The 27,437-nt window shown below is 35.2% G+C and overlaps 5 protein-coding genes across 9 annotated transcripts; 1 reads left to right on the plus strand and 4 right to left on the minus strand.

Moving 5' to 3' along the window:
• Positions 1–110: 110 nt before the first annotated feature.
• Ggamma30A (guanine nucleotide-binding protein subunit gamma-e) lies at positions 111–7,670 on the minus strand. Its single transcript, XM_011638842.3, has 2 exons — positions 7,511–7,670; positions 111–1,252 (listed from the first exon to the last, which is right to left on the minus strand). Exons 1-2 carry the CDS (start codon positions 7,621–7,623, stop codon positions 1,147–1,149), a joined length of 219 nt encoding a protein of 72 aa, XP_011637144.1. The 5' UTR covers positions 7,624–7,670; the 3' UTR covers positions 111–1,146.
• A 441-nt stretch (positions 7,671–8,111) lies between these two features.
• Positions 8,112–9,659, minus strand: LOC105427192 (hemolymph lipopolysaccharide-binding protein-like). The gene is made up of 3 exons (XM_011638841.3): positions 9,493–9,659; positions 9,065–9,265; positions 8,112–8,833 (listed from the first exon to the last, which is right to left on the minus strand). Exons 1-3 carry the CDS (start codon positions 9,587–9,589, stop codon positions 8,493–8,495), a joined length of 639 nt encoding a protein of 212 aa, XP_011637143.2. The 5' UTR covers positions 9,590–9,659; the 3' UTR covers positions 8,112–8,492.
• Positions 9,660–11,791: 2,132 nt separating this feature from the next.
• Positions 11,792–12,614, plus strand: mRpS33 (mitochondrial ribosomal protein S33). Its single transcript, XM_089071970.1, has 2 exons — positions 11,792–12,017; positions 12,125–12,614. The coding sequence occupies exon 2, from the start codon at positions 12,166–12,168 to the stop codon at positions 12,517–12,519; it is 354 nt and encodes a 117-aa protein (XP_088928096.1). The 5' UTR covers positions 11,792–12,017; positions 12,125–12,165; the 3' UTR covers positions 12,520–12,614.
• Positions 12,615–12,814: 200 nt separating this feature from the next.
• CNPYb (FGF signaling regulator protein canopy b) lies at positions 12,815–14,584 on the minus strand. 4 transcript variants are annotated; one of them, XM_011638838.3, is made up of 6 exons: positions 14,448–14,584; positions 14,032–14,266; positions 13,759–13,885; positions 13,556–13,690; positions 13,310–13,474; positions 12,815–13,226 (listed from the first exon to the last, which is right to left on the minus strand). In XM_011638838.3, exons 2-6 carry the CDS (start codon positions 14,135–14,137, stop codon positions 13,055–13,057), a joined length of 705 nt encoding a protein of 234 aa, XP_011637140.2. In that variant the 5' UTR covers positions 14,138–14,266; positions 14,448–14,584; the 3' UTR covers positions 12,815–13,054. The 4 variants fall into 4 exon arrangements, with proteins under 4 accessions (XP_011637140.2, XP_011637141.2, XP_088928095.1 ...); XM_011638839.3 differs by having other exon boundaries at positions 14,032–14,239; positions 14,448–14,564; XM_089071969.1 differs by having other exon boundaries at positions 14,032–14,198; positions 14,267–14,538.
• An 85-nt stretch (positions 14,585–14,669) lies between these two features.
• On the minus strand, positions 14,670–19,164 carry dbo (Kelch-like protein diablo). 2 transcript variants are annotated; one of them, XM_089071962.1, is made up of 6 exons: positions 18,233–19,164; positions 17,365–17,738; positions 16,972–17,287; positions 16,178–16,875; positions 15,749–16,091; positions 14,670–15,483 (listed from the first exon to the last, which is right to left on the minus strand). In XM_089071962.1, exons 2-6 carry the CDS (start codon positions 17,679–17,681, stop codon positions 15,457–15,459), a joined length of 1,701 nt encoding a protein of 566 aa, XP_088928088.1. In that variant the 5' UTR covers positions 17,682–17,738; positions 18,233–19,164; the 3' UTR covers positions 14,670–15,456. The 2 variants fall into 2 exon arrangements, with proteins under 2 accessions (XP_088928088.1, XP_088928087.1); XM_089071961.1 differs by having other exon boundaries at positions 14,670–15,523; positions 18,233–19,160.
• Positions 19,165–27,437: the final 8,273 nt, after the last annotated feature.

Consider the following 27,437-nt stretch of genomic DNA (forward strand, 5'->3'; position numbering starts at 1 on the left):
GTCGTGTTTGAGATGATTCCATTAAATTGAGAATTCGAATCGAATTGAATGTAACGTATGTTGACGTACGTGCATTTCCCTGAGACGAATAACAAATGTAGAAGACAGGATTAGGATTTCAGTCGCTGGTCGCATGTTATATATTTTCGTAAGAAATTCACGCAGAGATAAATACAAGAGTAATTATAATTATTACAGTAGTAATTGTATGTTCTCGTATATATATATATATATACGATATTTATGTATACACGTGACGTTGAGAATAAATTGCGTTTATAGGTTGATTCGGTGAATGGAGAGAGTTTTACACGGCAAGTGCGCCATCGGCGAATGAGATGTGCAGAAGGTGACATCGCGCGGCATGCGGCGGTCCATTTAACGTCGTTCGATCCAGGGGATGGTTTATAGATTTTTCCGAGTTTCCTCCTTTTCCTTTTCCTTTTCTCTCGTCTCTCGTCTGTGTTTTCTCCCTTGGTACTTTGCCGAACGAAGAATGTTTAAGTTCGACGCAAATTGTTAATGGTGATTTCTTCATAAAATCGATCGCGCGAATAACGATGTCGTTTTCGTATCTTCCTTTCGTTTGTATCTCATAATAGCTTTTTTTTTTTAGCTTCGCTTGATGTGCAGATTTCGAGTTACTACAGGATGTTTTTCGATTACGTTTCAAGTGGCACGATCAGCGAAAGATAACGATATATATATATATATATATATATATATATACCTCACGAGACGACGCGAATTGGGATTTGGGCCAGCGAAACCGCATGCCGCGCGCGATCGTAGAATAGCCCCGAAGGAAACGGAACGGTCCGGCAAACGATTTGTTTCAGTCCAGATCTCCGATCTACCGTACGGGATCGATCGTACGCACGTATTCCTATTTTCGGCGGTGCCGGTATTTCCACGATCCGGGTAGATCCGCGAACCGCGAACCGATCGAACCGCAACTCAACTCGAACGTCTACCGGCGTCTCTTCCTCTTCCTTCTCCATCATCTCCTCCTCCACCTCCTCTCTTCGCTGCCCGATCTCCGCCTGAGATTCCTTTTGCCGCGGATGAACGACCGACTCCTCTCCTTCTCGGTTCGAATGCACGCTTCCTTCTTCTTCCGTTGCCCTTCCACCGCTCCGGCCCCGATTACATGATTATGCACTTGCCTTTCTCGGCCCAGGGATTGTTCTTCTTGTCGGGCGCGTGTATCAGTGGGTCATTCTTCTCGTTCTCTTCCACGTATTCCCGCATCCTGCCGAGAAGAAGAATAAGAGGGTCAAACTCGGTGCGCCAATCTCGCGTAATGCTGAAATTGCAACCTGGCAACCTGGCGTTACTACTCCGGCGCACAGCTTACCTAAGATACCTATGGCGTAATAAACGTGCGATTGTGATTCGTTCTAGTGGAATTAATTCTTCATTACGCGACCCTTTATCTCTTTGTAAACTCGTACTTTTTATTTCACATTATGACACATGCAGATACAAGAGAAAAGATAAATCCGGTTTCCAGTAAATGAAATACGCTTTCATGGAGTAAGTCAGACTAATCTCGTCGTCGTATTATCGTGCAAGTAATATAAATTGTGTACACATATAAAATATTTAATGGGCGTTTAACTTAGAAAAATAATATTCTTTTTATTCATCAACTTGTAACGTTTGCGTATGACCGTTCTAAAAAAGAGCATTTTTTTATTCGGAGAATAAAAAAAAACACGTCAGATTGTCGATATTACATTTCGCTCTCGATAAAATCACCTATTTTCATTCTCAATCTTGCATTTTTCCCGGCGACGGCCGGCGCCCCGCTCGCGCGCGGAAACTCGCCGGAGGCGACAGATCCGACGAGCGTTTTCCAAGACCTCCCGGAGAATGTCCCGCGAGGCGTTTATGCGCGCTACGATATATTATGCCACCCCCGGATTTAGTAGATCGATAGAGATAAGTTCGCGCCTCCGCGATGTAGAGCAACGGACAGCTCGCGGCCGATGCGAGCCGCCGACCGACCGGTCGGCCGAACGTTCGTTTCGCGAGGAAGTCGGTGAAAGGAAACTCCCGGTTCTCGGTTTCTCGCTCGCGCGGCCGATTTTGCGTTCAAGGAGAGTCGCGCGCAAGCGACAACGGCAACGGCAACATGTCGAGAAGCTTTCGGACTTTGTTGCCGCTAGGCGTTCGCCAAATGCGAAATGTCCGTGGAATTCCTTCCCGCGGGATACAAGAGACGGTCGGCTGTGCACGCGCGCGGTTTCACGGCGTCTCGTTGCGACGAGCGACGACCGAAAATTCTGTCTGGTATTGTTATTTAAGCCTCTTCCAGTATCTCGCGTACTTGAATAAGTATGCAGTATTTTGTTTTAAGTGACAGCAGCAGCGTTTATACGCATGAGTGGCGAAGTAAATGTATAACAGTTATATTTTACAGCTGCGCGAAGGAATTCGAGGTATTTTTCGATAAATAACCCGAGGATATAAGTTCTTTTATATCGATCCAAATAAAATCGTCATTTAATAATAAATGTTTTAAATTCAAGTAGAAAAATTAGGCAATTACAGTGCGGGAAAGAAACACACGTGATTATTTTATTACAAATTGTAAAGTAAAAAAAAAAATAAAATAAAATGTAAAATAAAGAATTTTTTTATATCGTATTCTCTAATTCTTATATTGTTACGGGTTTAAATTTTATTTGGTCAACAATAATCGCACTTCGCGCTTGATCGATATTGATTTATTAGAGTTCGTGTAGGAATCGCGAACTTTCACTTATCAGAGTCCGTCGTGCAATTTTTAAGTGAGGGTGAACGACCTTCTCCGATACCCGTGTCGTAATGTTATCGATTCACGTTTCTGACGACTGTCTATTATTTAGCGGCCATCGTTTATATAATGAGCGGCAATCGTCGAAATCGGAGTAATTCTCGAACCGCGATGTCAAAGCGGAGTCGTCAAGCGGATCTGTTATAGAAACGAAATGAATGCGATTCTGTCCACTTCACGCTCGAATTCACGGTTTGTCTCACTTTCGTGTTGTCTATGTTTACGGCCTGGCGGATGGAAGTCGCAGTTCAAGGCACGAAGATCGAGTGAAACTATCGGTTGACAAAAATATCGAGGATATTTCCAGTATTTCCAGTTTCACTAAACACTCGCGCACTACCGGAATTTATTTCAGAGGAAAAAGGCCGCAAAATTTAAGAGAAATATGCGCGTTAACGGTATATTTCGTGAGATTAATTTAAAAAAAAAGAAAAAGAGAGAGCTCACTTTCAGTAAATGTAATATACAAAACACACTGAACCTATAAACCAATTTTTTTAAAGAAATTAAAAGAAAAATCAAACGAGGAGATAGAAAGAGAGATTTTTCGAGACTAAACTGTTTTATGTTATAGATACAGAAATTTATATATATTATTTAATTTTTCTGTAGGCGTAATAGCACAATTTCTCGAAAATATTTTGTGAATAAATTTTACCTGATTATTGATTAATAAAAATCATTTATTAATAACAATTTATTAATAACAGTGCTAAGATATCGCGAATAGTGGGACGTCCTCGGCATGTTGTGAAAATGAGAGCGTATCGGAAGAGCACGACCCACATTGCGTTCCGATGAATGCAACAGGCGAGTGGCGTCGGGTTCAGCCGAGTTTAAAGGAGGTCATCCTAAATTCAGGAACTGAGACGCGACATCGGCGGCCGCCAACGTTGATATTTCGCGTTTAGCGATTTCGATTTGTCGCGTATCACCATGATCCGCCTCTGTTAATTAAATCGAAATTAAATCGCGAAACCTTTCGTGGGGCGCTAATGGATCCGATCCGGCGGGCGAGAAGTCACACGTCGCGGTCTTCCGCGTGTTCCCGCATGCGGAACGACGCGGAACCGCGCGCGTTTAGATCGGCGACGGTCGTTTCTCGCGGCAATTTTCGAGGCGAGTACCGAGGCGCGCGAAAGCAAAAAAATTCCCGCGGTCTCGCGAGACTTCTCGAACGGTGAAAGGCGGCAGAGCACCCGCTTCCATCCCCTCCGTTCCGCGCGTCACCCCCTTTTTTCTCTCTCTTCTTTTTTTTTTTCTTTTTATCCCTTGCCGCGATCGGCCTAATCTCGTGCCCCGATAATACCGCGACGATACCGCGTTTCCACGCCCGTTTCCTGATTCCTCCGTTTTCCCTTCGTCACGCGCGATATTGACGCAATAGCGGACCTTGCGAAATGCCGCGCAGCAGGTGATCCAGGATGCTCTTGACAAATTGTCGATACAACTTGGTTTGTTCGACAATAACTATTGAAATTTGACTACTAGTAATTACTAGTATTTCAAATAAGTGATAAAAATAAACAAATAAATTGATAAAAATAAACAAGAATCTTATAAAAATAAAAAAGAATCTTTTTAAAATATGTCTATAAACCTTACTTTATCTCATATATATATATATATATATATATATATATATATATATATATTGAAATAAATATTTGCATATTAAAATATTCAAAATAAATTACACACTCACATGAGCATTAGACGAAAAAAAAAAAAATAACACAAACTGAGAGATAAAATTTATTCTCAGAAATCGAATCACTTTTACGCGCCAATAACAATGTATTTATCCATACTGTGTAAATGTTATATTTTATAATAAAAGAATTTTTATATTTATTTAAGTTATATATTAATATACAATTGAAAATAAAGATTAAAGATTATACTAAAAGAAAAAAAAATACTTTTGTAATCCGTGCAGTTGTCTCAATGTAATTTATAATGCAACAACATTTTCTCTGCATTTTTATTCGCAAGAGATCGTTAACGCTGCCATTAAATCGGCAGAAACGTGAGTTAAATTCATGGAGCCGATCGCGTTTTGCGCGGGTTTAATCTCGCAATAACTCAGCCACCGCGCTCGATCATTAGGGAGAGCGCGACACGCGAGGGATATAATTATCTCGGGCCGAACGAGCCGCGAAGGAACACGAGGATAATCCTCGCGCCGATCCCTTTCGTTTGCGCGTGACGAAATCGCCGCAAGTCGAGAGACGACGGTCACCGCAATCGGAACCGCGGCCTAATTAGATCGCCGATCATCGCGTCCGATCATTGAGTCATCGTAATCGCCGCTCGCGTCGATTCAGGATTTCTCATGAAAGATTCTCTCGCGTCTCGCGTCTCGCTCGTTGTCGTTTATTCGTACTCGCTCGTATTCGAATAACGCGCGTTCCCTGAAAGTGATCGTGCGCCGCGAAAACGCGATTAACGCGAACACGCACCGCCGTCCAAGGAGATCCTGTCCCTCCACGTAACACCGGGACGTTGTGTACAATTCAGCCTTGACTGTGCCCAGCAGTCTGCGCGCGAGCTGCACCATGGTCTCGCTTTATGGTCTCGCGCGAGATGACTTATCTTGGGAAAAGGCGCCGCCTCATTCGTTTCGAGGCGAGGAAAACGCCGGAATCGGAAACACCGGAACACACCTACGCCTGGTCGATCGCGGACCAGTGCGTTTCGGCCTTACGTTACTTTTTTCGTTACTTGTTCCGTTTAACACGTGGCGAAAACTCAATTCCACATTTCCATATTTCGCGCACTACGAGTAAATTCTCCAAGCTGCAACTGTCACGCGTGACGTAATCCCTAATCAAACAGCGATCAATCCTTTTCTGAAAATGTAATATCGATTAGGACTTCAATTTTTTTAAATAAATTTGGGAAACGTATGTTTTAAACATATGTATTTAAATGGTTACGCCAATTAGCTCTTTCATGCTCTTTTTAGTTATGTGATTAATAAAATCGCTTATTTGTAAATTTTAAATAGATCGTGTGCTTTATCTTTCTTCCTTTCTTTTTGTCGTACTTTCTCAAACGAGAAAAACTATTTGCGCATTAGCAATTATAGTTAATAATTACAAATAAAAATTATTACTTTTCTTTATTTTTAATAACGTTATCCTTCAGAAACCGAAGGGGACAAGTGAACCTTGAACGACAACAATCTGCGTGGCTACGATATTACGTAGATTTATGCGCGAACCAATTCATCTGGAAAAGCACTCTATGATTACGCACCAGAGAAAATTATATTGTAAAATTATATTATTAAAGAACTAGGAACTACAGCTATTACCGTTAAACAGCCTTCATATAATGTGTCTTGTGTATGGAATGTAAAGGATATCTGAAGTATTCGTATAAAACCCTATAACAAAGTAGACACAGTCCCTGTCATAAAAACTAAACGTACTCGAGATCACAAGACCTAATATCATGCTTTTTGTTTATTGTTTATGTAAGTGTACTTCAATTGTATTAAAAATAAACAATGATTGAGAGATCAAAATAAGTAGAAAATATGCTAAAAAGTGGAGAAAAATTGAGTTATGTATCATCTAAAAGTACTCAAATACTCACATAAAGAAGGAATACATACGTATACATATACACATATGACATCAGCAAATATAAAATTATAATAAATAAAAAATAAATGTAGGTGGTTATATTCTACTTCAATCACTTTCATTTAAAAACAAATGAGTTCAAAATGAATTATTCATTTCTACAACTTATTGCAATACTAACTAACGTATCTGAAAAGGATTAATACACACTGAGAAAAATGTTTGGTTGAATTAATTGGAAATGTACAAATCAGAATTTTCTTTTTAAATCTATTAAAATTTTAGTTGAGATAATCAGAATTTTAATTAATATGATCAAAATCTTCTGTTTGTCCATTTTCAATCAGACATTTTTCTCCACATATGTTTAAGGTGATACTGGTTAAAATAAATCTGGTATAAATTTGGTAATATCAACTGGTTAAAATAAATTTTCAATTTTCTTCAATTATACTTTCTCACACAACAGACGCTGAAAAAAGTTACATATTTTCGGACGAAGCAGAAATTTGAGAAAAACAGAAACTAGTTTCTTAGACTTTCTAGTTTTAAATAAAAGAGAATATTAAATAAATTTTCGCGCAGAGTGTGTCCCAGAAATTACGCACAGGTCATGAAACTTTAAATGAAAAATGGCGACTGTTCAATATCTGTGCATCAATGGTCACTCCTTTATTGGGTATCGATACAAAAAAATAACACATTAAATTTATGTTGAAATAGACATATGTAATTCATACGTATGACATGTAAGCAATTAGTGTTTACATAAATTTTAATAAAAATTTACAAAATTAAGACTCGAATGATATTAATTAATAATAAATAAATAAGTCACAAAAAATAAGGAGTTTCAATTCAATTCTCACACTCCAAGGAAAACTCCGCTTTAAAAATTTGCTAATAAATCTATGATTGACGGAAATTGTGGAATTTCTGGGGCATTTGTGTGCGTGAAAGCGACAGTCTTCGGGTCCACAGACGTATATACGAATAATACGCGGGTAAAGAGGAAAAATGACAAGCAGCTAGCGGGTGCACGACGATGACGATGACGTCGAGATTGATGATTAGGTTGGCACCACGAAGCACTTACGCCGCAATGCTCTTCGACAGGGGCCACCGTTCCATGGACGCCTGGTATTTCATGTTCTCTATCTGCTTCTTCAGTGCGTCCTTGTCCATGGTGGCGAGTACACTGGGATCCATGGTGATAGCCGCACCCCCCTTGTCGCAAATCGGGAACGGGATGGCGCGTGCGCCTACACGGGAAAATCAATAAGGGTGGCTTGAGAGGAGTAGCTATCGGACGCCATCCCATAACGCGAATGTTCTCATCGAGAACGAGAGGAAAAAAAGAAGACTCGACCTCGCGAGTAAATAACATTCGAAATCTTTCATAATGAGTCACCGATGCTCGGCGAGAGAGAATCATTTTCGTGAAACATGATATATGCAAACCGATCTGAGAAAATGTTAAATATGCTCTTTGGATACATTGTTTACTCATCCGGCACAATTGCGACCGAATACAAGTGTCATTTAATCTTTGGAGCCTAATTCACTCTATCTTCCAATTTTGGTATTTCCAATAACGAGGAGACAATGAGATAATTATAATTCGAGTCATTTTATATCTTTCCCTAATTTTATCTATATATTATAATTAATCTAGAAGGAATAAATAATAATTTAACTTTTATTTCGCGTTCATATTATTATTTTTCTCAATCGTCTTTATATATTCTTTTTCTGCTTTGCTTATAGAACAAGGACACAAAGTGATTTTAAAGCATCGTTTTTATATTTTATAAAAAGAAAATGACCTTCTTATGTCGCTTTCTAATATACCTTATGCATTTTTCATGGTATGGCTATTCAATGTTATTAAAGATAATCGTTAGTACAAAAATAGAATTTACGACCTATAATTGACTTCACCATAATATTGATTTATAGACCCTATTGATTGTGATACTATACTTGCATTATTATTGACATTGTTAATTCGATCTTAACAGCACATCTTAGAATGATTGTTTAATTATTTTTGATAAATCGCACATTACGATATCTGATTATGATCTCGCGTTCGTATGATTTATGAGGATTCGCTGATCCGAGAACATAATTTCGCAAAAGAAAGCGAGTGCCAGGGTGCACTCCAGATCATCCATTCCGCCGTCTTTTAGAAGAACTCCGCAATGCTGTTTTCCATTATAGTTGTCGGGCAGATTTGCAATTTTTGAAGTCCATTTTGAGTAACCTGTAGCTTCTAACGATTCGTCCATAATCGTGTTCCAATCGCCCTCTTCATATAGATCGTGTACGCCAAGCCACGCTTGGCTTACTTTATTCTCTTCTAAGATGTGCATCAACAATTTTTCCTCTGCTTGAGAGTTAATGATGGCCAAACGACCTGTGTCGATGAGGTAGATTTGCGTTAATTCGATGAAGTTATGTTACTTTGCTATTATTTAACTCGTTTGTGGCTGATAATGTAACACTCAAATCAATTGAATAAGATATATCCATTAACACTTTTAGTTTTGTTGCCGTTAATATTAAAGAAAATTTTCAAATAGAATTCACGTTATTACTCGAAGAAATATGACAAAGAATTTCAAAATCATCATTAAGAACTACTCACCACCTTCCTGAATGCAAGATCTGCGAGCTTTATTCCACGACAACTTACGGACATGAAGTTTATGAGCACCCACGCCAGGTGTAATAAGGTAATCGTTTCCTATTTTTTCTATGAGATTGTTAGTGTCTTGCATTTTCCATTGACGCGGTTCGTAAATGTAAATAATCCGTTGTACTGGATTTAAATTTTCATTCGTCTTGCCTAAAGTAGCAGGAAATTTTATAAATTGAAATATTTCTCTTTATAATTATCACGAAAGAGAATATTTAACATTAAAACATTTTAACATAATGTTTGAGAGACACTTAATTTAATATTCAAAATAACGATTAAAATGTATAATAAATATTTGTCTCTATTTTTAAATTTCAATTAAATTATCAAAGTAAAATACATATTGTAATTAGTTTTTTATCAATCTTTTTTACCTGTCAGTCCAGTAATCACTGTATCACTATCTGCATTTTCCAATGTCGCACAATATGTTATTGTATATAAAAACACAACAAATATGTATTGCAACATGATTATTATATTAATATGTTAACAACATAAATTTTCGGAGTCAAATATTACGAATGACGTTCGACACTTATTTATATTACGTGATAAGGAATTGATGATAAGATATTACACCCACATAATGAAGATGTATTTTCTCATTGTCTCCTTGATAAGATGCTGTGTATATCACATTAATATACAGAGAGTTTCCAAAAAGATAGACATAATTATGATGTAATCATGTAGAATATATCAATGCAAACAAAAAAATTTGTACATATTCTATATACCAGCCCACCTTTTTGAGAACATCCTGTATTATAAAATTCAATATGTACACACACACACACACACACACACACACACACACACACACACACACACACACACACACACACACACACCACACACACACCGCGCGCGCATAATATATAATATGTACATATATATATATATATATATATATTATATGTACATATATATATATATATGTGTGTATAAAATATTTACAAATTTGCAGATAGAAATTTCTTTGGCTAAATAAAAAATACTCGCATAAAATATTCTAAATAAACGATAATGATAAATTCTTTTAAATTTTATATTCTTGTGAGCTTTATTATTAGGTTTATCAATCGGAAATAACTTATCTGAATCAAATTATCACAAAAAAAAAACCAGAATTCTCACTGGGATTTCCATCCTATAAACATATCATTATCATAACACCATTAATTTAGAATCATTAATTATAAAATATATTGTACAAAATATCATATAAATTACTCGTAAATGTAACTCATAAATGTTGCTAAATGTAACACAAATTAAATTGTCTAATTGATCCAATATACGATTTTTGTAATACAAAAACAATTCTTTATTTTCATGTTTTAAAATTAATCTTCAAAATTTTAAATTAATTTTCATAAGATTAAAGATTTGAACGAATAAATTTAAATTAACGTATAAATGCAAATTTCTAAAAATTTCCAAACAAAAACTTTGTTCTGCCACTATTAATAGATGTTACAGTTGCAATGAGATAGTTGCTAAATCGGACGAATCTTCCTCAAAACGTAAATGTAACGAAACATGAATTTAACTTAACACACAAGAATCTTGAGAGAAAATGTAGCATTTTAGACTGAAAATTTAAATGTTATTGTAACATGCAAATTATAATAATAAAAGTTTTGTACTCTATAATTTAATTATAAAATTTTTACACTTCTGAATATAAAAAAGATATTTTTAATTTTTACGCTATTAATCAAAATCTCTTCGTTAAATAATAATAATAATCATTTTTATACTCCGATCGGTTTGCAAGTGCTAGTTGATCTATTAAAATTTATAAGATACTTATTGTGGAAAACGAATTCAAGTATAGTACTTACCTGGTCGAAGAACGTTGGAATTCTGCAACAACGTGTCTTTTAGCAGGCTTCGCGATTTGCTTATGGAAGCCTCGGCAAATCCGGGCAATCTAATTTACCGATAATTTCACCAATATATTCGCCAATATCTTCAATCATTAGCTGATGCGTCTATTTGCAATCACTCACGAATGCGAATTGAACTTAATCTAGGAGAAATGCGTTTATCTCCAATATCCGACTTTTACTTTCATGTAGGATTAAAACATAATTATTGAATTAAAAATGTCGTTTATGGAGAAAATTATTAAGAAATCTCAGTTATGTATACTAATATAAATAATTATTTTTGCGTGATTTTTTTATATATTAAGATATAAAAATTAATATTCCAGATTACTTTGGGCCACTTATTTTCATATTTAAATGATTTATTTATATCAAAATTCAGAATGGAATTCTTTTATATTTTTTATAATAATGTATAAAAATATATAAAGAATAAAGATTATATTCAAAAATAGATATAAACACGTCCATTAAAATATAGTGCACATAAAGTTATAAAAAAGAAATTTTATCTTGATCTATTGTAAGTTACAGGTCTCGATTTTAATATCGTTAAATTAAAACATGATTTATTGGAAAACATCTCTCAGATAGTCAAACATATACAAAGAATAAATTTAAATAATCAGATAGTAAAGAAATGGTTTCTATTTTGTACTGGCGGTATAGATTTGAATAATAATTTAATGTTTGAATTTACCGCTAAAACTCATGCAGTTGACAATTTGTTTATTGACTACATTCAATAGAGGTAATATGAGATTTTTGCAATTGCTAAGCAGCGATTTAATATTATTAGTTATTATTAAGATTCAATAAAATTAATTTTAGGTATCATAACTTTATTGATATGTAGAAAGAAGATACGTGTTTATTGTATAGTATATGCAATCAGCTGTGATGATCTATGTGTACGATCTCAAAATTAACGACGATATTATTATCTCTGCAGATTGAAGTTAAATAATTTAATCTGTAATTTTACAAAGTAAAAAAGATAAGTATGTAAACGGTGTTAGATTTTTTTCAGAATTCATTAGTTTTAAATGTATAAAGTTTCACGTTAACTTAAAGCTAGTTCTAACCTTACTTTTCTTTTTTTTTATAGCAAATTTAATTAGTAGAGAGGACTAATATCGTTTAATCAATATGAATAAATATGTGAACTTGGCAAATGTAGGCACTAATTATGCCATACGCATGAATCGTTTGAGTAACCGAATCTTTGGTGAAGTAGTCAGGACGACTAATCAGAAATCGATGAAAGTTGTGAAGCTATTCAGTGAGAAGCCGGTGAACAAACGGCCGGAGATCGTAGAATATTATCCGAGATACAAAGAGACGGAAAAGCTGATGACATACTTGCGTGATTACGGTCTCTTCAGGGATGAACATAAAGATTTTAAAGAGGAATACCAGCGTTTGCGAGAACTTCGTGGTAAAGTCAAATGGATACCACCTCCTTTTAGAAACAAATCCAAGGATTCAAACAATACATCCTAGAATTCATCTATATTTGAATTTGAATAAGTATGATAAATTTAAAGAATATATTTTAATTTGTAAATAACAAATATACTATAAATCATGCAGCTTAATGGAATTAAGTATTCTCCCTTTTCATGATACATGATTTTTTTTCACTTCTAAAAATGATATCTCCACATACTTTTTCTAAATGATAGATTTGTTAGATTAGATTAATATTAACATTACAAATATTACAAACTTTTTAACATATTTTAATACAGATTAACATATGAACTTATGATACTTTTATTCTAAACACATAAACGAATCTTATATATAAAATAAGTTTTATTACAAAATTTCTAACAATACAATAGATATGGCATTTAATATATATCCAAGTATGTATTAAAGATAATATTACAAGATAATATTACTAATATTTACAAATTACTTGTACATACAATATTGGAAGTTTGTTGCATATATTGCTATATGATATAGGATCACATTTCGTTTAATCAATTAATAAAAAGTATGAGAATTTATTCGTTTATTCCTAATAGTTTTATAATTCTTGCTTCACATTTTGAGGATTAATCTTCGTATTTTTTTTATTATTTACATCGTCTTTGGACAATTTCTTTTTTTCTTGTTTCTTATTATCTTTGCTAGTGTCAATCTTTTCATACAGGCAGGAATCATTTTGCCCTTTTAATGCGCGTTCAGTACATAAATATCTAGATAATAAATTACAAAAATTGATATTAATTTCGAAAATAATATTAATACAGTTGACATAAATACATCCTGGAATGCTTACTTAATTAAAGAAATCTTTCCCTGATAATTATGATACCAATTTTCAATGTCAGCTTCATGATTTTCCAGCAAATCTTCACATTGTGTTTTTAGAGTAGTTATCTCTACAGAAGGCTTATCCCACAACTCATAGGGAATACCTAAATCTACGTTAACTCCTCTATCTCTATAATTACAAATATATTTTGTTAATTTTCAGAATATTACATATAGTGTATGATATTGCATTATTAAAAGCATATCTTACACAAGATTATGTAATGTTTTGAATGTTTGACTCATTCCTTTTGCAAATCTTGTACTGTCCGTACGTTCTTTATGTATATTATATTCTAATATGCGTTCACAAACATTTTCCATAGATTCTACTAATCGCAGCTCTCTGGAAAAATAAGAATTACATTAACTTCATCAGAAGAACCTCATATACTGTCGTAATATGATACTTACGACTTCCTATATTCTTTCTTCTTCTTTGGCATGATATCGTCTACTGAATATCCAATCTCTAACACATCACGTGTTTTTCCTGTCTCATCTAACCTGGCCTCAAGTTCTGTAGCTAAAACTTTACACACTGTAACAGATTTATTGTTAATATTAGAGGAATCTCCATTAATATTTAAAATTATTATACAAAACTTTCTGCACGAGATTCTAAGATGGTTCTAAATTTTTCTACATTTCCATCTTAAAATTCGTATGTTATTCCAAATTAATTACCTTCGCATTTATCAGCGTACTTCACTCCTTGTTCCTCTTCGGGACCACCGAAAGCAAAATACGCCAACAATAAATTTAATAAAATAGCACGAGTCACTGGCAGCATCGTAGCTTATATGTCAAATAAAAGAAGTCTATCAATTGATTATGGAATCACTGGAATGTCACTAAAGATACACCATGTCATATAATGCAACCGGCAATAATTCTGTAACAATCGTTGCTTTCCATTTACCTAGAAACTCAGATAATTGTTATTTGTAATGTCATATCTCAGTTGAATGCATGTTTCTTTTCATTTCGACAAGTTTGAAGATTGAACTGAGTTTTAACCTACAATTTGCACACGCTCAAGACTATATACTTTGATAAGTCTTATTAATTCACATTAAAAGTAAAAATGGAAAGCAACTTACAACTGCTCACAATATCAAAACGAATTTGAATACTCGAGCAATGCTTGTGTGCGTGATGCCTGAGAGTTGCTTATGCGATTTGCAATAGTATTATCATCTGCCATATGTGGAATCTATTGATTGGTTCAGGAATAGGGAATTTTTAGAACTTCCCAAACATGAATTCTCTACCCGCAGTACCTTTGATTCAAAAAATAGGAAAGATTGTATTGGAATACAAAATTACAATATGATCTTTTTTATTTTATTATGTTACGCTATAATTTTTTTAATATTCTTTTTATATCCTTAAAAGAAAATGTTTTTTTTTTTTTTTCTTAAAGAATATCATTAGCATTTGCCTTTCTTTTTTATAATAAAAAAGACGCTATTTTAAACTTCGTATATATAATACATAATAATGAAGCATTTCTTTAAAAATGCTTTATATAAATATTTAAATCTAAGACAGCTGCAGTTCATATATAAATAAAATATAAATAATGTTGATGAAGAACCTTATAAAATATTATATAATAAAAATATAAAATAATGGCAGTAAAGCGGTAGAATAATCGCATCTTTTTTCTTTTTAGCGCAATTTATAACATGATCTGTGCACTAAATTGAACGAGGAAACATATTTGAAAAAATCGTTAATAAATTAAATATTAAAGATCAGAGTAGGATACTCTCATGGAATTTCAAAGAAAGGCAAAGTCTTTACACTTACACAAAATGCACATTGATTATATAATGCTCATAGATCGGCGGTAACGTTTTCTAGTATTAGTTATAATAGGAGCTGATACGGGAGCGGGAGGGGTTACGGGTGTAACTGGCGTCACCGGTGTAAGAGGAGTTAGAGAAGTTTCAGCCATTTGAGCTGAAGAGGGGGGCCTGAGCTACCAAATGTAATTTTCAGTTTGTGGAGCTCGCATCACTCCCACGCCTCCGCCAAGCCTCCTATAATTCATGCAACCACAGAGCTTCCATTGATTTTGTTCTGGATCGTATACTTCAATTGTCTTCAGATACGCGGTTCCATCAAATCCACCTACAGCATATAACTGACCGTTTACTACTGCTAGACCTACCTGAAATTCATGACTATAATTATTATCGATAATTAATATAATAATCAATAATTAAATCAATGATCTGAGAATTCAGCATTATAATTACATTTAAATTATGAAATGACTTAAGTATTAATAATTTATTTACATGCAGAAAAATTTTTCAATTTATATTATTTTTCATATAATTCGCGCATCTCTCCCCCCCTCCCACAATCCCCACAAAAAAAGAAACAAACTTACTCCACTTCTCCTAGATGTCATCGCTACTATAGGACTCCAAGAATTTGTATGGGGATTATAACGTTCTGCACTGGAGAGTTCCATACAATCGTCTCGTCCTCCCACAGCATAAATTAGATTATTAAATACAGCACAGCCTAGATGTTTACGTCTTGTAGACATTGGGGACACTTGAGACCATTTGTTCTGTCTTGGATCGTATCTTTCTACCGTATTGAGAGGTGACTGTCCATCAGACCCGCCGATGGCATATAAATAACCTCCAAGCACAGCAACCGCTACTCCCAATCTTCTAGTAGTCATTGGCGACACTTTAGACCATTTATTTTCTTTTGGATCATATCTGTGGAGTTATACGTGTAACGTTATGCTATAAGCAAATTATTTATATTAGTACTATATTTATCGGAAAATTATTAATATGCTTGCCTTTCCACATGATTAAGGCATTGTACTCCATCCTGACCACCAACCGCATATAGAAATCCATCCAGCACAGCTACACCTACACTAGTCCTGCAGGAAGTAGTAGGAGCAACATCGCAAGACCACTGATTTGTTTGTGGATCATATCGCTCGATACTATTCAAATAGCTTTGTCCATCGTGTCCGCCAACCGCGTATAATAAATCATTTAACACTGCTACACCTACTCCACATCTCCGTTTGCTCATCGGCGCAACCATTTTCCAATCAGCAGTGTTAGGATCAAATCTCTCGACACTAGCGATAGCGTCACCCGAACACCACCCACCAACGGCAAACAATACTTCTCCTCGTCTCGTGGGTTTCCTGGGTCTCGTTCTAGGTCCCTGCATCAATGGTCTCTCTTGTGGCAAAAGTAAATAATTCTTGGCTTCATCCACAAGATCTCTGCAAGCGTCGTCAGAACGAACCAACAGATCCGATCCGACAGTACCAACTAAAAATTTTGGACTAAGTAACGGCAGTCGAACATGTTGTAGAACTTGAGCCAGATGTTGTCGCCTTTCCGTGACATTATATTTTACCCAATTCATCACGGCGCTAAAAACCTGCTCTTCCGTACGTACATTTAACTCATCTGATGAAATAATGTCTACTAGTTGGCTGACGGGTAATAACAAAAATTCCTCGCTCTCCATTACCTATGAAAATTAAAATAAACCTATGAGAATTAAGTAAAATAAAAATAATAAATGTTAAATCGAAAAGTTAGTTAATTTATTTCTCATTGAATATACCTCTTGGAAATTATGTTGAGTAAATTTATCAGCGATACGCAAAAGTTCGCGGCACGAATGGGTATCTGCGAATGCTCGGATACCCAAGCAATTTGATGGATCTAATTGGCGTTTGAGAAATTCGCAACATATATCTTGAATTTCTGCTAATTGAAGAAGGCACGCTGCTGGAAGGAGAGTTTGAACATTTGCTTCTTCGACAATAATGTGAGAAGTATAACAAAAGTCTATAAGTAACTCCATAGCCATTTCATCTATGTCACGTATCGTTACTTCAGTCTGTCTAGATTCCGCCAGCTCCCCAGTAAACATTGCCCTGAAAGAACATAGAATTTATTTGTAAGCTAATACAATTGTATGATATTTAAGTTAAAAATAATCATGTAATTATACCTGAAATATGGACTACATGCTGAAAGGATGACACGATGCGCGAATATTTTTCTGGAACCAACATTGAGAACAACATCGCACAGTTCCCGATGACGGCGAAGAACATTAAGCTCAGTTAGTGTTGCACGAGGATGCTTCTCAGAGGTATGACTAAGACGTGCCGGGGATGGTGCACGTTCTACAACTATTTCACCCATCCTCTGCGAGGATGGGGCACCTGTAGCCACTCTCCCCGAGGCGCCCCTGGTCCCCCCAGCTAGCTGGAGGCGCAATGGGGGTGACGCCCAGCCCCACACGGAATCTATCTGCAACACCATTCACCAACCACTGCAGGTCTCAAATGTGCCTGCAGATCCCCTAATGTTGTGATCTTCCTATAGTAACAACATGATTTATAAGTAATGTCATATGAAATATACATTTTTAAGTAAATAAATCAGATATAAATTTTTAAAAATGAGTAAAAAGAGATTCTTTATAATATACCAACAAACAGAACCTTGCTGTCTTATCACTTTTTTGTGCTTTTAACATATTATATATATTTCCAAGCATATATTAACTCTACACATTCAAACTTCAACAAATATAAAGAAAGATGTGGATCTTCCCAGAATTAAAATCCCAGAAAAAATAGACAACAATGTGTGAGAGATTAAATTATGTCGCGATCATAATTGGAGCAAGCTGCGAATAGCTTGTAAATATCAACACAAACTTCATGCAATATCGTAGGAGTACTCTCGCACCTTGTCATAAACAAAATCACGAGGCACGCAGGTATAAGGAATAGATAATAAATAAATCGCAGGAACACACATTTCGTCTGCAAAGAATACGCAGCTGATCGACAATTTATAATACTCACTTTCGTTCGCTTTCCTCGTAACCGCCAGGCAATATCAATGAGAAAAAGAGAAAAGGAGACTTGTCAGAAAGCTGTGCTCGCGCGAACGCGATTCTGACTTGACGTAGCGTTATAGCATCAGTGCGATTGTCCTATCGAATAACATGGCATAACATCCGAACATCGATGGTTACTGTTTACGCTTTCTGTCGTAGCTAAAACGCTATCGCACACTTGCGCATTGCACTGCGAGCTATCATGAGGGTGCTCTCATTTTGACGGTTTTCCGTGGTGATTGTCACATCACGACACGAGTATATACCCCGAGTATACCTCAACCGTTCATGAACTTACAAATTCAAGTCGAGTTACCACAGGGTACAAACTATAGATATGAAATACGTAGACCGAGCTTTTGCACGAGAAGTAGCTGATAATTATTGTAAGAGAGGCATTCATCTGATTTTCGATTGTTTTCGTAAGCATTCGGATATGTTCGGCTTTCCGTGGCTGCTATATGTAATCGGTAATTCGCAATCTGTTATTCGTAAAAATGTTCAAAATTAATAACGCTTTCGATTGCAGTGGGCTTTCGTCTGGGTTATGACGTCGCAGTACACTTCCTACACTCGCTTTTCTCATTTTTCCAACGCTCGCATCATAGATCACGTTCTAGAACATTAGGATCTCTTATTAATTTTTGGACAAGTTAATTAATTAAATTAATTCGATCATTATTTTCCAAAAATTAGATAGCATTTTATCAGAAGGGAAATGTTTTCATAATTTATATTTGGTTGCCATTCTACAATGCGCTGCAAACTCCCATCACTAGTTGCGAAAGATGGCGACTATCAGCGACTACTAGTTACAAAGTACTATTTCCGGTTGCGATCACTAATTGCTGTGGTGCTTCCCAGCAACACAGTTGACACGGTGTAACACAGTGTCGCTCTATGTGTTTTCCTACTACGGCACGATCATAGGCATAGGAAAATACAGGGACCAAGCATATCGGGGGGGAAGCCAGTGTGGGAGGAAGCGGAAGTAAAATTCGCCATATTACTGTGCCCGTTTCTTATTTGCTATCATTCTGCGCAAGCGTCATAAAATCAGAATATCATCTGTGCAGCAAAGGGTGATAAGAAATCAAACAGCAGTACATGCAATTTATGGGAAGATTAAAATATACGTTGTAAAATAAAAAATTTTAAGACGTAGCATTGCAATAAATATTTAAAAAGCGTATGCTAGTGATAGCATAAGTAAACATTAGTCGTTAATCGAGATCGCAGTAAACATTTTCGAAAATTGCCAATAGATGTCGGTTTATGCACTGAAAGCTATGGTGAATAAAATTAATTTTTTATATCATCATTATTGATCATAAATTTATTAATATAGTTGTTCATTAGATCAAACAATGTTTATTATAAAACTTTTTTGTAATTATTTGTAAAATAAAATTTTAGGAAAACGATATTAAATAAAATTACAGAAAGAAGAAGGCAATTTTTCGTATATTTTTCGTATTTTTATCATAAAATAATTATCATGTGTAGTAAATAAAAAAATGTATATGGTGCTGTTTATAAAAGTAGCATATACTATATTTTAAATTTTATGTTGCATATATATTAAAAAAATTTAAAAGAGAATTTAAATTATTTGGCGTCTGTGATCCTATCAAATATTGTTACTTACTGTATTCTTTTATACACATCTTCTCGACTTATTACATTGAATTAAATTAACGATATTCAATTGTGCAACAATATATTCGATATTGTTATTTATCGGTTTATTATAGATTGACTATAATCCAGTCATTTTTGTAATCATTATCTCTTGTAAAAGTTCGGTTTTCCAATCTAGTCATTCATTGTAAAAAGCATTAAAATTTGTCGATAGATTTAGCAAATTTCAATAAATTTGTGTTATTTATTATTGTAGCATTATAAATGTACACATAAACGCGTTTGCTCTGTACATAGTCGCGGTAAATGCAGGTGGTTCTTTTGCAGTGCCACCTGTGCGGTGCGTTTCATCTTCACATACTTTCCCGTTGCGGTCCCGCAGAAAAAAACTTTTGAACGAACATTACGGATGTCGTCGGTAACAGTTCACATTTTACAGTTGTAACATTTGTGAATCGCCTTCTATATCGTCACTCTTATGAATAAAATCGATCAGGACAGATTATCTTTTAATTAAATAAAAGAGATATCAATCATTAGAAAAAAGCAACTTGTAAGTTTATTTGGCCTGAGAATAATTATTTTTCATCAGTTATATACATTATAAGACCGGATTAAATATTTATGTAAAATTATTACATATGTTTAAACATTTACGAACAATTCTTACGTGATATTTTTTTTATAACGCATGTATTACGATTGCGTTTGAAGAAATGTAACGATGTGCGATTCGCTATAAAAATGTGATACGATGTGATTTGCGCCGGTAATCTGGCATATTCGGTGAAAAGCAAACTAATTTCTTTTATCGAAAGCCTCGCGATGACACAAGTACGAGCCATCTGTCTTTGCTTACGTCACTAAATGAGCAGATTATTACAAAGAGGTATTGATTTATCGCGTGGGAACATTCGATATCCTTTTGCCGATATATTTGCACCATATGTTAATTAATAGCATATGGTAAGTTGTCGAATGCTCTTCACACATGTGTGAAAAAAATTTCTTATTTTAAGACAGATTTTATAAATTTCTTGTTTGAAATAATATTGATTCGTATTAGCATTTAAATAATAGGTATCACATATAACGCTCAGAAATTGAAGTATCATATCGTATATTTATAAGATTATTTTCGACGAATTAACGATTAGAAAAAAAATTCACTAACACCTCACTTACAACATTATTAATATTTTGACGTTAGGATACTTATTATCTCTTTCATTTTTACATTACATTATATATATATATATATATATATATATATATACGGTGATTCTCTGCGGCGTATGATAAGAATCAATCAATCAAATTGATTGGTACGCACGCTTCTTGAAAATCTACGATATTAAAGTGTATTTCCGCCTTGTTAATTCAGCCTTGATGAAGCGCGGTGTATTTCTTTTTCACTGAGTATTTTACCGGCTCCTCCGTGACCTCGTCGCAGGTATGTATTCATACGGCCCATAGCGACGACGTGCATGTGGGTTCATTTGCATAAGAAGCGGAACGCGACGCGTTGTCGGTCGAATGGACCGGGATTACAAATGGGTTTCCGCGTACTCGATTGACGTGGCGCGCGGTGTCTCGCGTTTACTTCCCCCCCCCTCCCCCGTAAGAGATTTGTCAAAGAGCACGTAAACCCAGGCCGCATCATTCTGCACATCGGGCGTTACAAATTCGGCCGTAAACGGCGGCCGCGTAACGAAAAGTTTCCTCCTTTCGGACGTAATTCTCGATCTAATCACACACGGGGCTCGTCCTCCCCGCAGCTGTATCAACCGTTCGAACAAAGCCGTTCAAATTAAACTTCCCACGATGACACGCACTCCACACGCCTCCTAATACCAATATAGAAATTTATTCAAAGTCCTTGTTTCGTAGATGCGATAGGAGGCATAAATAGATTCCTGCATACAGAAGCGAATATTTAGTATTATCGAAATGGAACAGGACACGAAGGGACACTGAATTAATGCACCAGAATGATAAACGAAGATATGTAACGTAAATCAGATGTGCGGATCTGGTCAGCGATTATGTAAATTCTCTTTTATTTCTCTTTTATATCTTAAATCTTTGTTGTTTGTTGTGATTTATCTTCCTGGTCAATTATCCTTACCGAACATCGTAGATAAGTTAAAGTTTTATTTAAAAAGAAAAAGAAAATGAGAAAGCCATGCATGATATAAAAACACATACATTTGAAGTTAAAATAATTAATCTTAAATTGAATATTAAATCATAAACGAATCTTTTCATTTTGTTTTTCTTATTGATTTTACATGAATTGTACTTTATGATACAACTTTTAATTTAATTTATGCAACCAGATATCGAAAGCTCTAACGACAGAAAAAAAAAAACGATATCTAATTCGTTAGGAAGATATAACAGATAGATCATTGCAAACTTAGTTGATGACATTTGTCAATGTTATTTGAAATCACCGTATCACGCACGTGTTGTTATTTCGAGGCAATATCAAGGATTCCGATAATATAGCAGAGTCGTTCCGCCATCATGTCAGCCTGAACAGTCTCTTCACCTGCGCAGCATATGGCGGCAGAATATGCAAGTCGGGGGATGTTGAGGGATGCCTATCAGAGGGGTGGATAGGTTTTTGGCCGTTGGTGGGGCAGACGAGCCGCGATGCTTCGACGCCGGTTAATTTGTTGTTCATCCACGTGACCCACTGCTTTCGGGGGGCATTGCGTTCGGTGCCTACTTCCGGTACTTGACCCTTCTAGAGGGGGTCACGCACCGTTGGTCCTCCACCTTTGATCCATCTCTCTTCAACTTTTGGATATTGCCGGAATTTCTCGTTTCAACCACGGCGACGCCTCGATTCGCCGAAGCGTGCTAAACACCACCCAAATCCCTGGGGTGATTCACCCTCTGCTAACGCGAACACGGGTGAATCTTCGGACGATCTGGACGGCTGTTATTGTAGCAATGTTGTCGATGATTGCTTTGGTTCCCAGGCATATGCGTTGCTTAATGCGAATCTGAATTGATGCGATAATAATGATAATGCAATCGGAAAAAATTGATTAATTTCTTAGCATCGATGTTACGTATATTTTTATTATATTATTTTATTTAATATTTCATTTTATAACTAATATTTAATTAGAATATAACACGTAAGTAAGTGGCTATTATCTATACTTATTTTTATGTATGTAGATATATAAAATAGATAAAACTATATTTATATTTTTTATCCGAAAAAACATATGCAATCGCTAATTTCAATTATTCCATCGTTATTAATTTTAATGCGTGTAGTCGAAAACAAAATATATAAAACATTGTGATTCAAAATTATCTTATTACGCATTCTCTTGTTTTTAATATCATATTATATACTATTAGAATTATTTAGAAAATGTGAATGTCAAGAAAATGAAACTGTTAAAGATATGTCAAAAATGGTGAAACGGGATAAAGACGAAGCGAAGGCAGCACTTTCATATTGAAACGATGTATCTCTTATTACATGTATACATCATATTTATTATAATATCGCAGAATTTCCATCAAATAAGAACAAAGTATCGGCTTTACTCATGCTCACGCGTTGAAGTCTCGCGCAACCACATTTAAAAACTGACCAACGTGATAAATGGGCTACCAAGTTGATATCACCTGCTTCTCTCAGCCATTTTAATTTGTCACCACACTGCCATCGTCAGAGAAGATAAAGGAGTACCAACTTTCTCTGTCTTCTTTTCTGACACGTTGGCATTACATCTCTCCATTATGTCTTTTCAAAGTTTCCAAATTCATCAATCGTTCGGTTAATCACGTACCGTTGAAAGATTAACGATAATATGACACGACACTGCGATTTAATATATAATCAATTATAACTTTTTTTTTCAACATGTATGATGAGATGAAAGAAAACACATAATATATTCTAGATCTTGTTAACGAAATAAAGCTTATTATTATTTATAAATTTAGTATGGAGGAAACTTAAATTTATTAAATTTAAGTTTATTTAAGCGAAAAATAGAAATCAGAAAATAAATTTGAAAAATATAATAGAATAATTAAAAAATTTAATATTTTTCTTAAAAAATTGCAAAAGTTTGGAAAATATACCGTTTAATATTTAGCTTTATATATAAATGAAGATAAAATAAAGGCAATAGACAATGTAACAATATTGTAAACAATATTGTTGCATTTGCCGATGATATCACTTTAATTATTCATTTAGAGAAAATAATTTTTCGAACTGATAGCGTTATCAAGATCATGGATTTGTATATTGCATCAATTAACGTCACCAATATATCGCATTATGAAAATATCTTGTATTATTAATTTAGTGATTACGCAGTTGCAATGCAATAAATAATTCTATAATATCTACACACACACACACACACACACACACACACACACACACACACACACACACACACACACACACAATATTTTCATATTTTAATTACAACACATGAAAATGTACACACGCTGACTTTTGAAGTTCCATTTATCGATGTCAGTCACTATCATGTTCTCGCTATTTATATCTCAATGAGAACAGTTCGTTTTTAGATCCGTTGTGTAGGAGCCTCCTTTTATTCTACGCGGATCCAATTAATGTGCCACATGACGTTTCCGACGAACGGAAATCGGCGGCCGGTGAGTCGAGGGTAGAAAAATAGTTGAGGAGAAGAGGCACTCGCTCGGACATCGGTGGCCAGCAGGAGGGTCAAAGTTAATTGCTAATCACTAAATCCACCCTTACGGGGACGGTGTCGATCACCAACGTCTGCTGTTCCCTGCGATTTTTCGAATTCGAGATGCTCTCACCGAGAATGATTCATATTTAAATAATGAAAGGAAAGTATTTTATAACGTCTGTATGTAAGCTATAATTTTCTTTTCATATTTTTAAATATATTTATACAATTAATCTATAACTACTAAAATTTTTCTAAATATTTTTTAGGAGAAGGCCACCAGACATAAAATTAGCAGTTTGCAATGTCCATGTCTCGAATAGCTCACGTAAATACACACACGCGTGCCATGTGGCTAACGAAATTTCACACCTCGGAGGAATAGAGTCGATTTTCCAGGGATTAATTGGATAGGATCATATAAAGTTAAACGTTTCCGGTACGATGATTCTCTCTCTAACGGTCTTTGTACGGTTTTCACGTACGGTTACACGTTTATCTCGTGATATCATTTTACTAAAAATTAGACAGATACAGTTAATCAAAATATTTAAAAAAATATATATATAATAATCAGTACGTGTTTAAGTTATTTTGTAAATGATCTAAAAGAATTAATTAACATATTATAATAATATAATGTAACATATTATTATAACTGTAAAAGACGCATGAAGAAGGATACATTTCGGGCACTGAAGAATGATCAGGACACAGATCGTATTTCATGATTGATATAAAAAGAGTGTGAGTATCTTTCTTGTTATGAGTTCCCATGCACGCGATCCACAGCAAATACCAAATGGTATTATAAAACATCGGAGGAAACACGTGACTGGTTATATGGGGTTAGATGTACGATTTTAAAACCAATATATACGGGGCAGATGGTCGATCATAGAACGTTAATTTTATATTGTTTTTCAGCGCTTCAGTTAAAGTATTTTCTCCCATTCCGCATAAAATTATTGAGTTATTCATAATTAATAGAATATAGATTTTTCATATATATATATATCCTAGATAATTTGTTATACTTTTGTTATACTTTCAAAAAAGGAACTTTCAATTATCTGACATTTGTGGCAAAGAGGAAGATTCGAGACAGCGTGTTAATAAGATGCAAAGAAAGAAGATTAAAAAGATAAGCCCATATGGCTAAATCGTGTTTCCCGAAGATCCATGGATCAACGGCCGCGATCCTTAGCTACAGTCGAGGATAAAAAAGAAGGGCGTCATCGAAGTGGCGATCTCGTTCTGCTGGAAATTCGCGAGATTCTCTCGTCGATAAGCAGCTCTCCTTTCTTTTTTATCTTCTCCTCCTTTGTCCAAAAGGTAGCTCTGAATCACACACGATGAACGATGCAGCGGCCGATGAGCCCTCGCAACTGTCCCCCGGAGTCAGCACGCGTCGCCACGTGGCACAGGTAAAAAAAAAAGGGGAGAAAAAAGAGAGGGAAAGAAATGGACGGAGGGAAGTTAAAAGCCATCCTCGGACTCGCTCGTGCGTAGACTCGTGCGTGTGCCACGTATGCGTTTATCAACGTCCTCGTTCCGCTCCGCGGAACGAACAGCGACGCCTTTGATGTCGACGCGCGTCGTTCCATGACGCGAATAGGAATGCGATTTCACAAACTCATTTCGTGAGATTACCTGCGATGATCCGCTTCCAATTTAAGTCTCTCTAAGAAGGAACGAAGGAGCAGGCGTTTCGTACGATCGTAATTATTCCATACATCTGTGCTACGGATTTTTACTTATCTGCTTTGATTACTTTTCGTACAGTCCAAGGCTAAAAATAAATGTAGTATTAAAAATAAGCGTAATACGTACAATATAAGTAAGAAAAAAACCGTAGTTGTGTACACACACACACACACGCACGCACGCACGCACACACACACACACACACACACACACACACACACACACACACACACACACACACACACACACATTATTTACTTTGTATTATTTCTCATTAACTTTCTATTGATTGATATTTTATTTATTGATTTAGTATAAATGTAATTATTTTAGAATAAAATAACCTTAATATAATAAAAACATTATAAAATGATAAGTCAGCATAAGGTCAAATAAAAATGAAAGATTGTAGTTTTCGTTAGATATTACAAACTTTATTTTATATAAATTGTGCTACATATTTATCCAACTTGCAACATAATGAGGGAATCGATAAGATAATCAATTGGATTTTATTTTGAATAATTACACATATGCGTAATTGACTTCCCCTTCAAAGAAAACATGGTTTCTATGTGGAACAACACGATACCGATCTTGCATCTTTCATTTATAAATATTCATTATGTTCTCCGTTAACGTGCATGATTGCCGCGGTGTCGTGTCAAACGAGGATAAAAGCTGAACAGTTGGTTTTTCGAAAAAAATGAGGTCACAGGCTTTTTACGTCCCGTAACGCGATTCATCAGGTGCTCGATAATGTACTAACGAAGCAATTTGATTTTGTAAAACCTGAGTTTGTACGTTTTTAAAACTCGAAGTAAACAAAATCAAATCTCTAATGTCGATGATATTTTACGACTCTTAACTTCAACCCTCAACTGTATTTTGATATCTAATCCGTCACGAATGCATCCTCTAATATTTTATCTTTCATATACATTCTCAGATCATCTGCATATCGGTCGACCTGGATGGAATTACTATCTACGCTCGGAGAAGAGATCGTTTACGTTCGGATTGTAATCAGCACGCGCGACGAGGTACGATATTTAAAACAATAAAAACGCCGTAGTCTCCTGTAATATCGGCGCGGCATACAGCAAGCATATG

Source organism: Pogonomyrmex barbatus, unplaced genomic scaffold (assembly GCF_055798465.1).
Source record: "Pogonomyrmex barbatus isolate J1 unplaced genomic scaffold, ASM5579846v1 scaffold12, whole genome shotgun sequence".
In the NCBI taxonomy this organism is placed as follows: Eukaryota; Metazoa; Arthropoda; class Insecta; order Hymenoptera; family Formicidae; genus Pogonomyrmex; species Pogonomyrmex barbatus.

What these genes read in the sequence shown, in the direction of transcription:
- Ggamma30A (XM_011638842.3), bottom strand. Translation starts at nt 7,623, where the DNA reads ATGGATCCCAGTGTACTCGCCACCATGGACAAGGACGCACTGAAGAAG. An exon ending in CTGTCGAAGAGCATTGCGGC is followed by an intron (nt 1,253 to 7,510) that starts GTAAGTGCTTCG and finishes TCTTCTCGGCAG; the next exon opens with GATGCGGGAATACGTGGAAG.
- LOC105427192 (XM_011638841.3), bottom strand. Translation starts at nt 9,589, where the DNA reads ATGTTGCAATACATATTTGTTGTGTTTTTATATACAATAACATATTGT. An exon ending in AGTGATTACTGGACTGACAG is followed by an intron (nt 9,266 to 9,492) that starts GTAAAAAAGATT and finishes CTGCTACTTTAG; the next exon opens with GCAAGACGAATGAAAATTTA. An exon ending in ATCTTGCATTCAGGAAGGTG is followed by an intron (nt 8,834 to 9,064) that starts GTGAGTAGTTCT and finishes TCATCGACACAG; the next exon opens with GTCGTTTGGCCATCATTAAC.
- mRpS33 (XM_089071970.1), top strand. Translation starts at nt 12,166, where the DNA reads ATGAATAAATATGTGAACTTGGCAAATGTAGGCACTAATTATGCCATA.
- CNPYb (XM_011638838.3), bottom strand. Translation starts at nt 14,137, where the DNA reads ATGCTGCCAGTGACTCGTGCTATTTTATTAAATTTATTGTTGGCGTAT. An exon ending in AAGAAAGAATATAGGAAGTC is followed by an intron (nt 13,691 to 13,758) that starts GTAAGTATCATA and finishes TTATTTTTCCAG; the next exon opens with AGAGCTGCGATTAGTAGAAT. An exon ending in AAAACATTACATAATCTTGT is followed by an intron (nt 13,475 to 13,555) that starts GTAAGATATGCT and finishes TTGTAATTATAG; the next exon opens with AGATAGAGGAGTTAACGTAG.
- dbo (XM_089071961.1), bottom strand. Translation starts at nt 17,681, where the DNA reads ATGGTGTTGCAGATAGATTCCGTGTGGGGCTGGGCGTCACCCCCATTG. An exon ending in GCATGTAGTCCATATTTCAG is followed by an intron (nt 17,288 to 17,364) that starts GTATAATTACAT and finishes ATGTTCTTTCAG; the next exon opens with GGCAATGTTTACTGGGGAGC. An exon ending in TGCCTTAATCATGTGGAAAG is followed by an intron (nt 16,092 to 16,177) that starts GCAAGCATATTA and finishes ATAACTCCACAG; the next exon opens with ATATGATCCAAAAGAAAATA.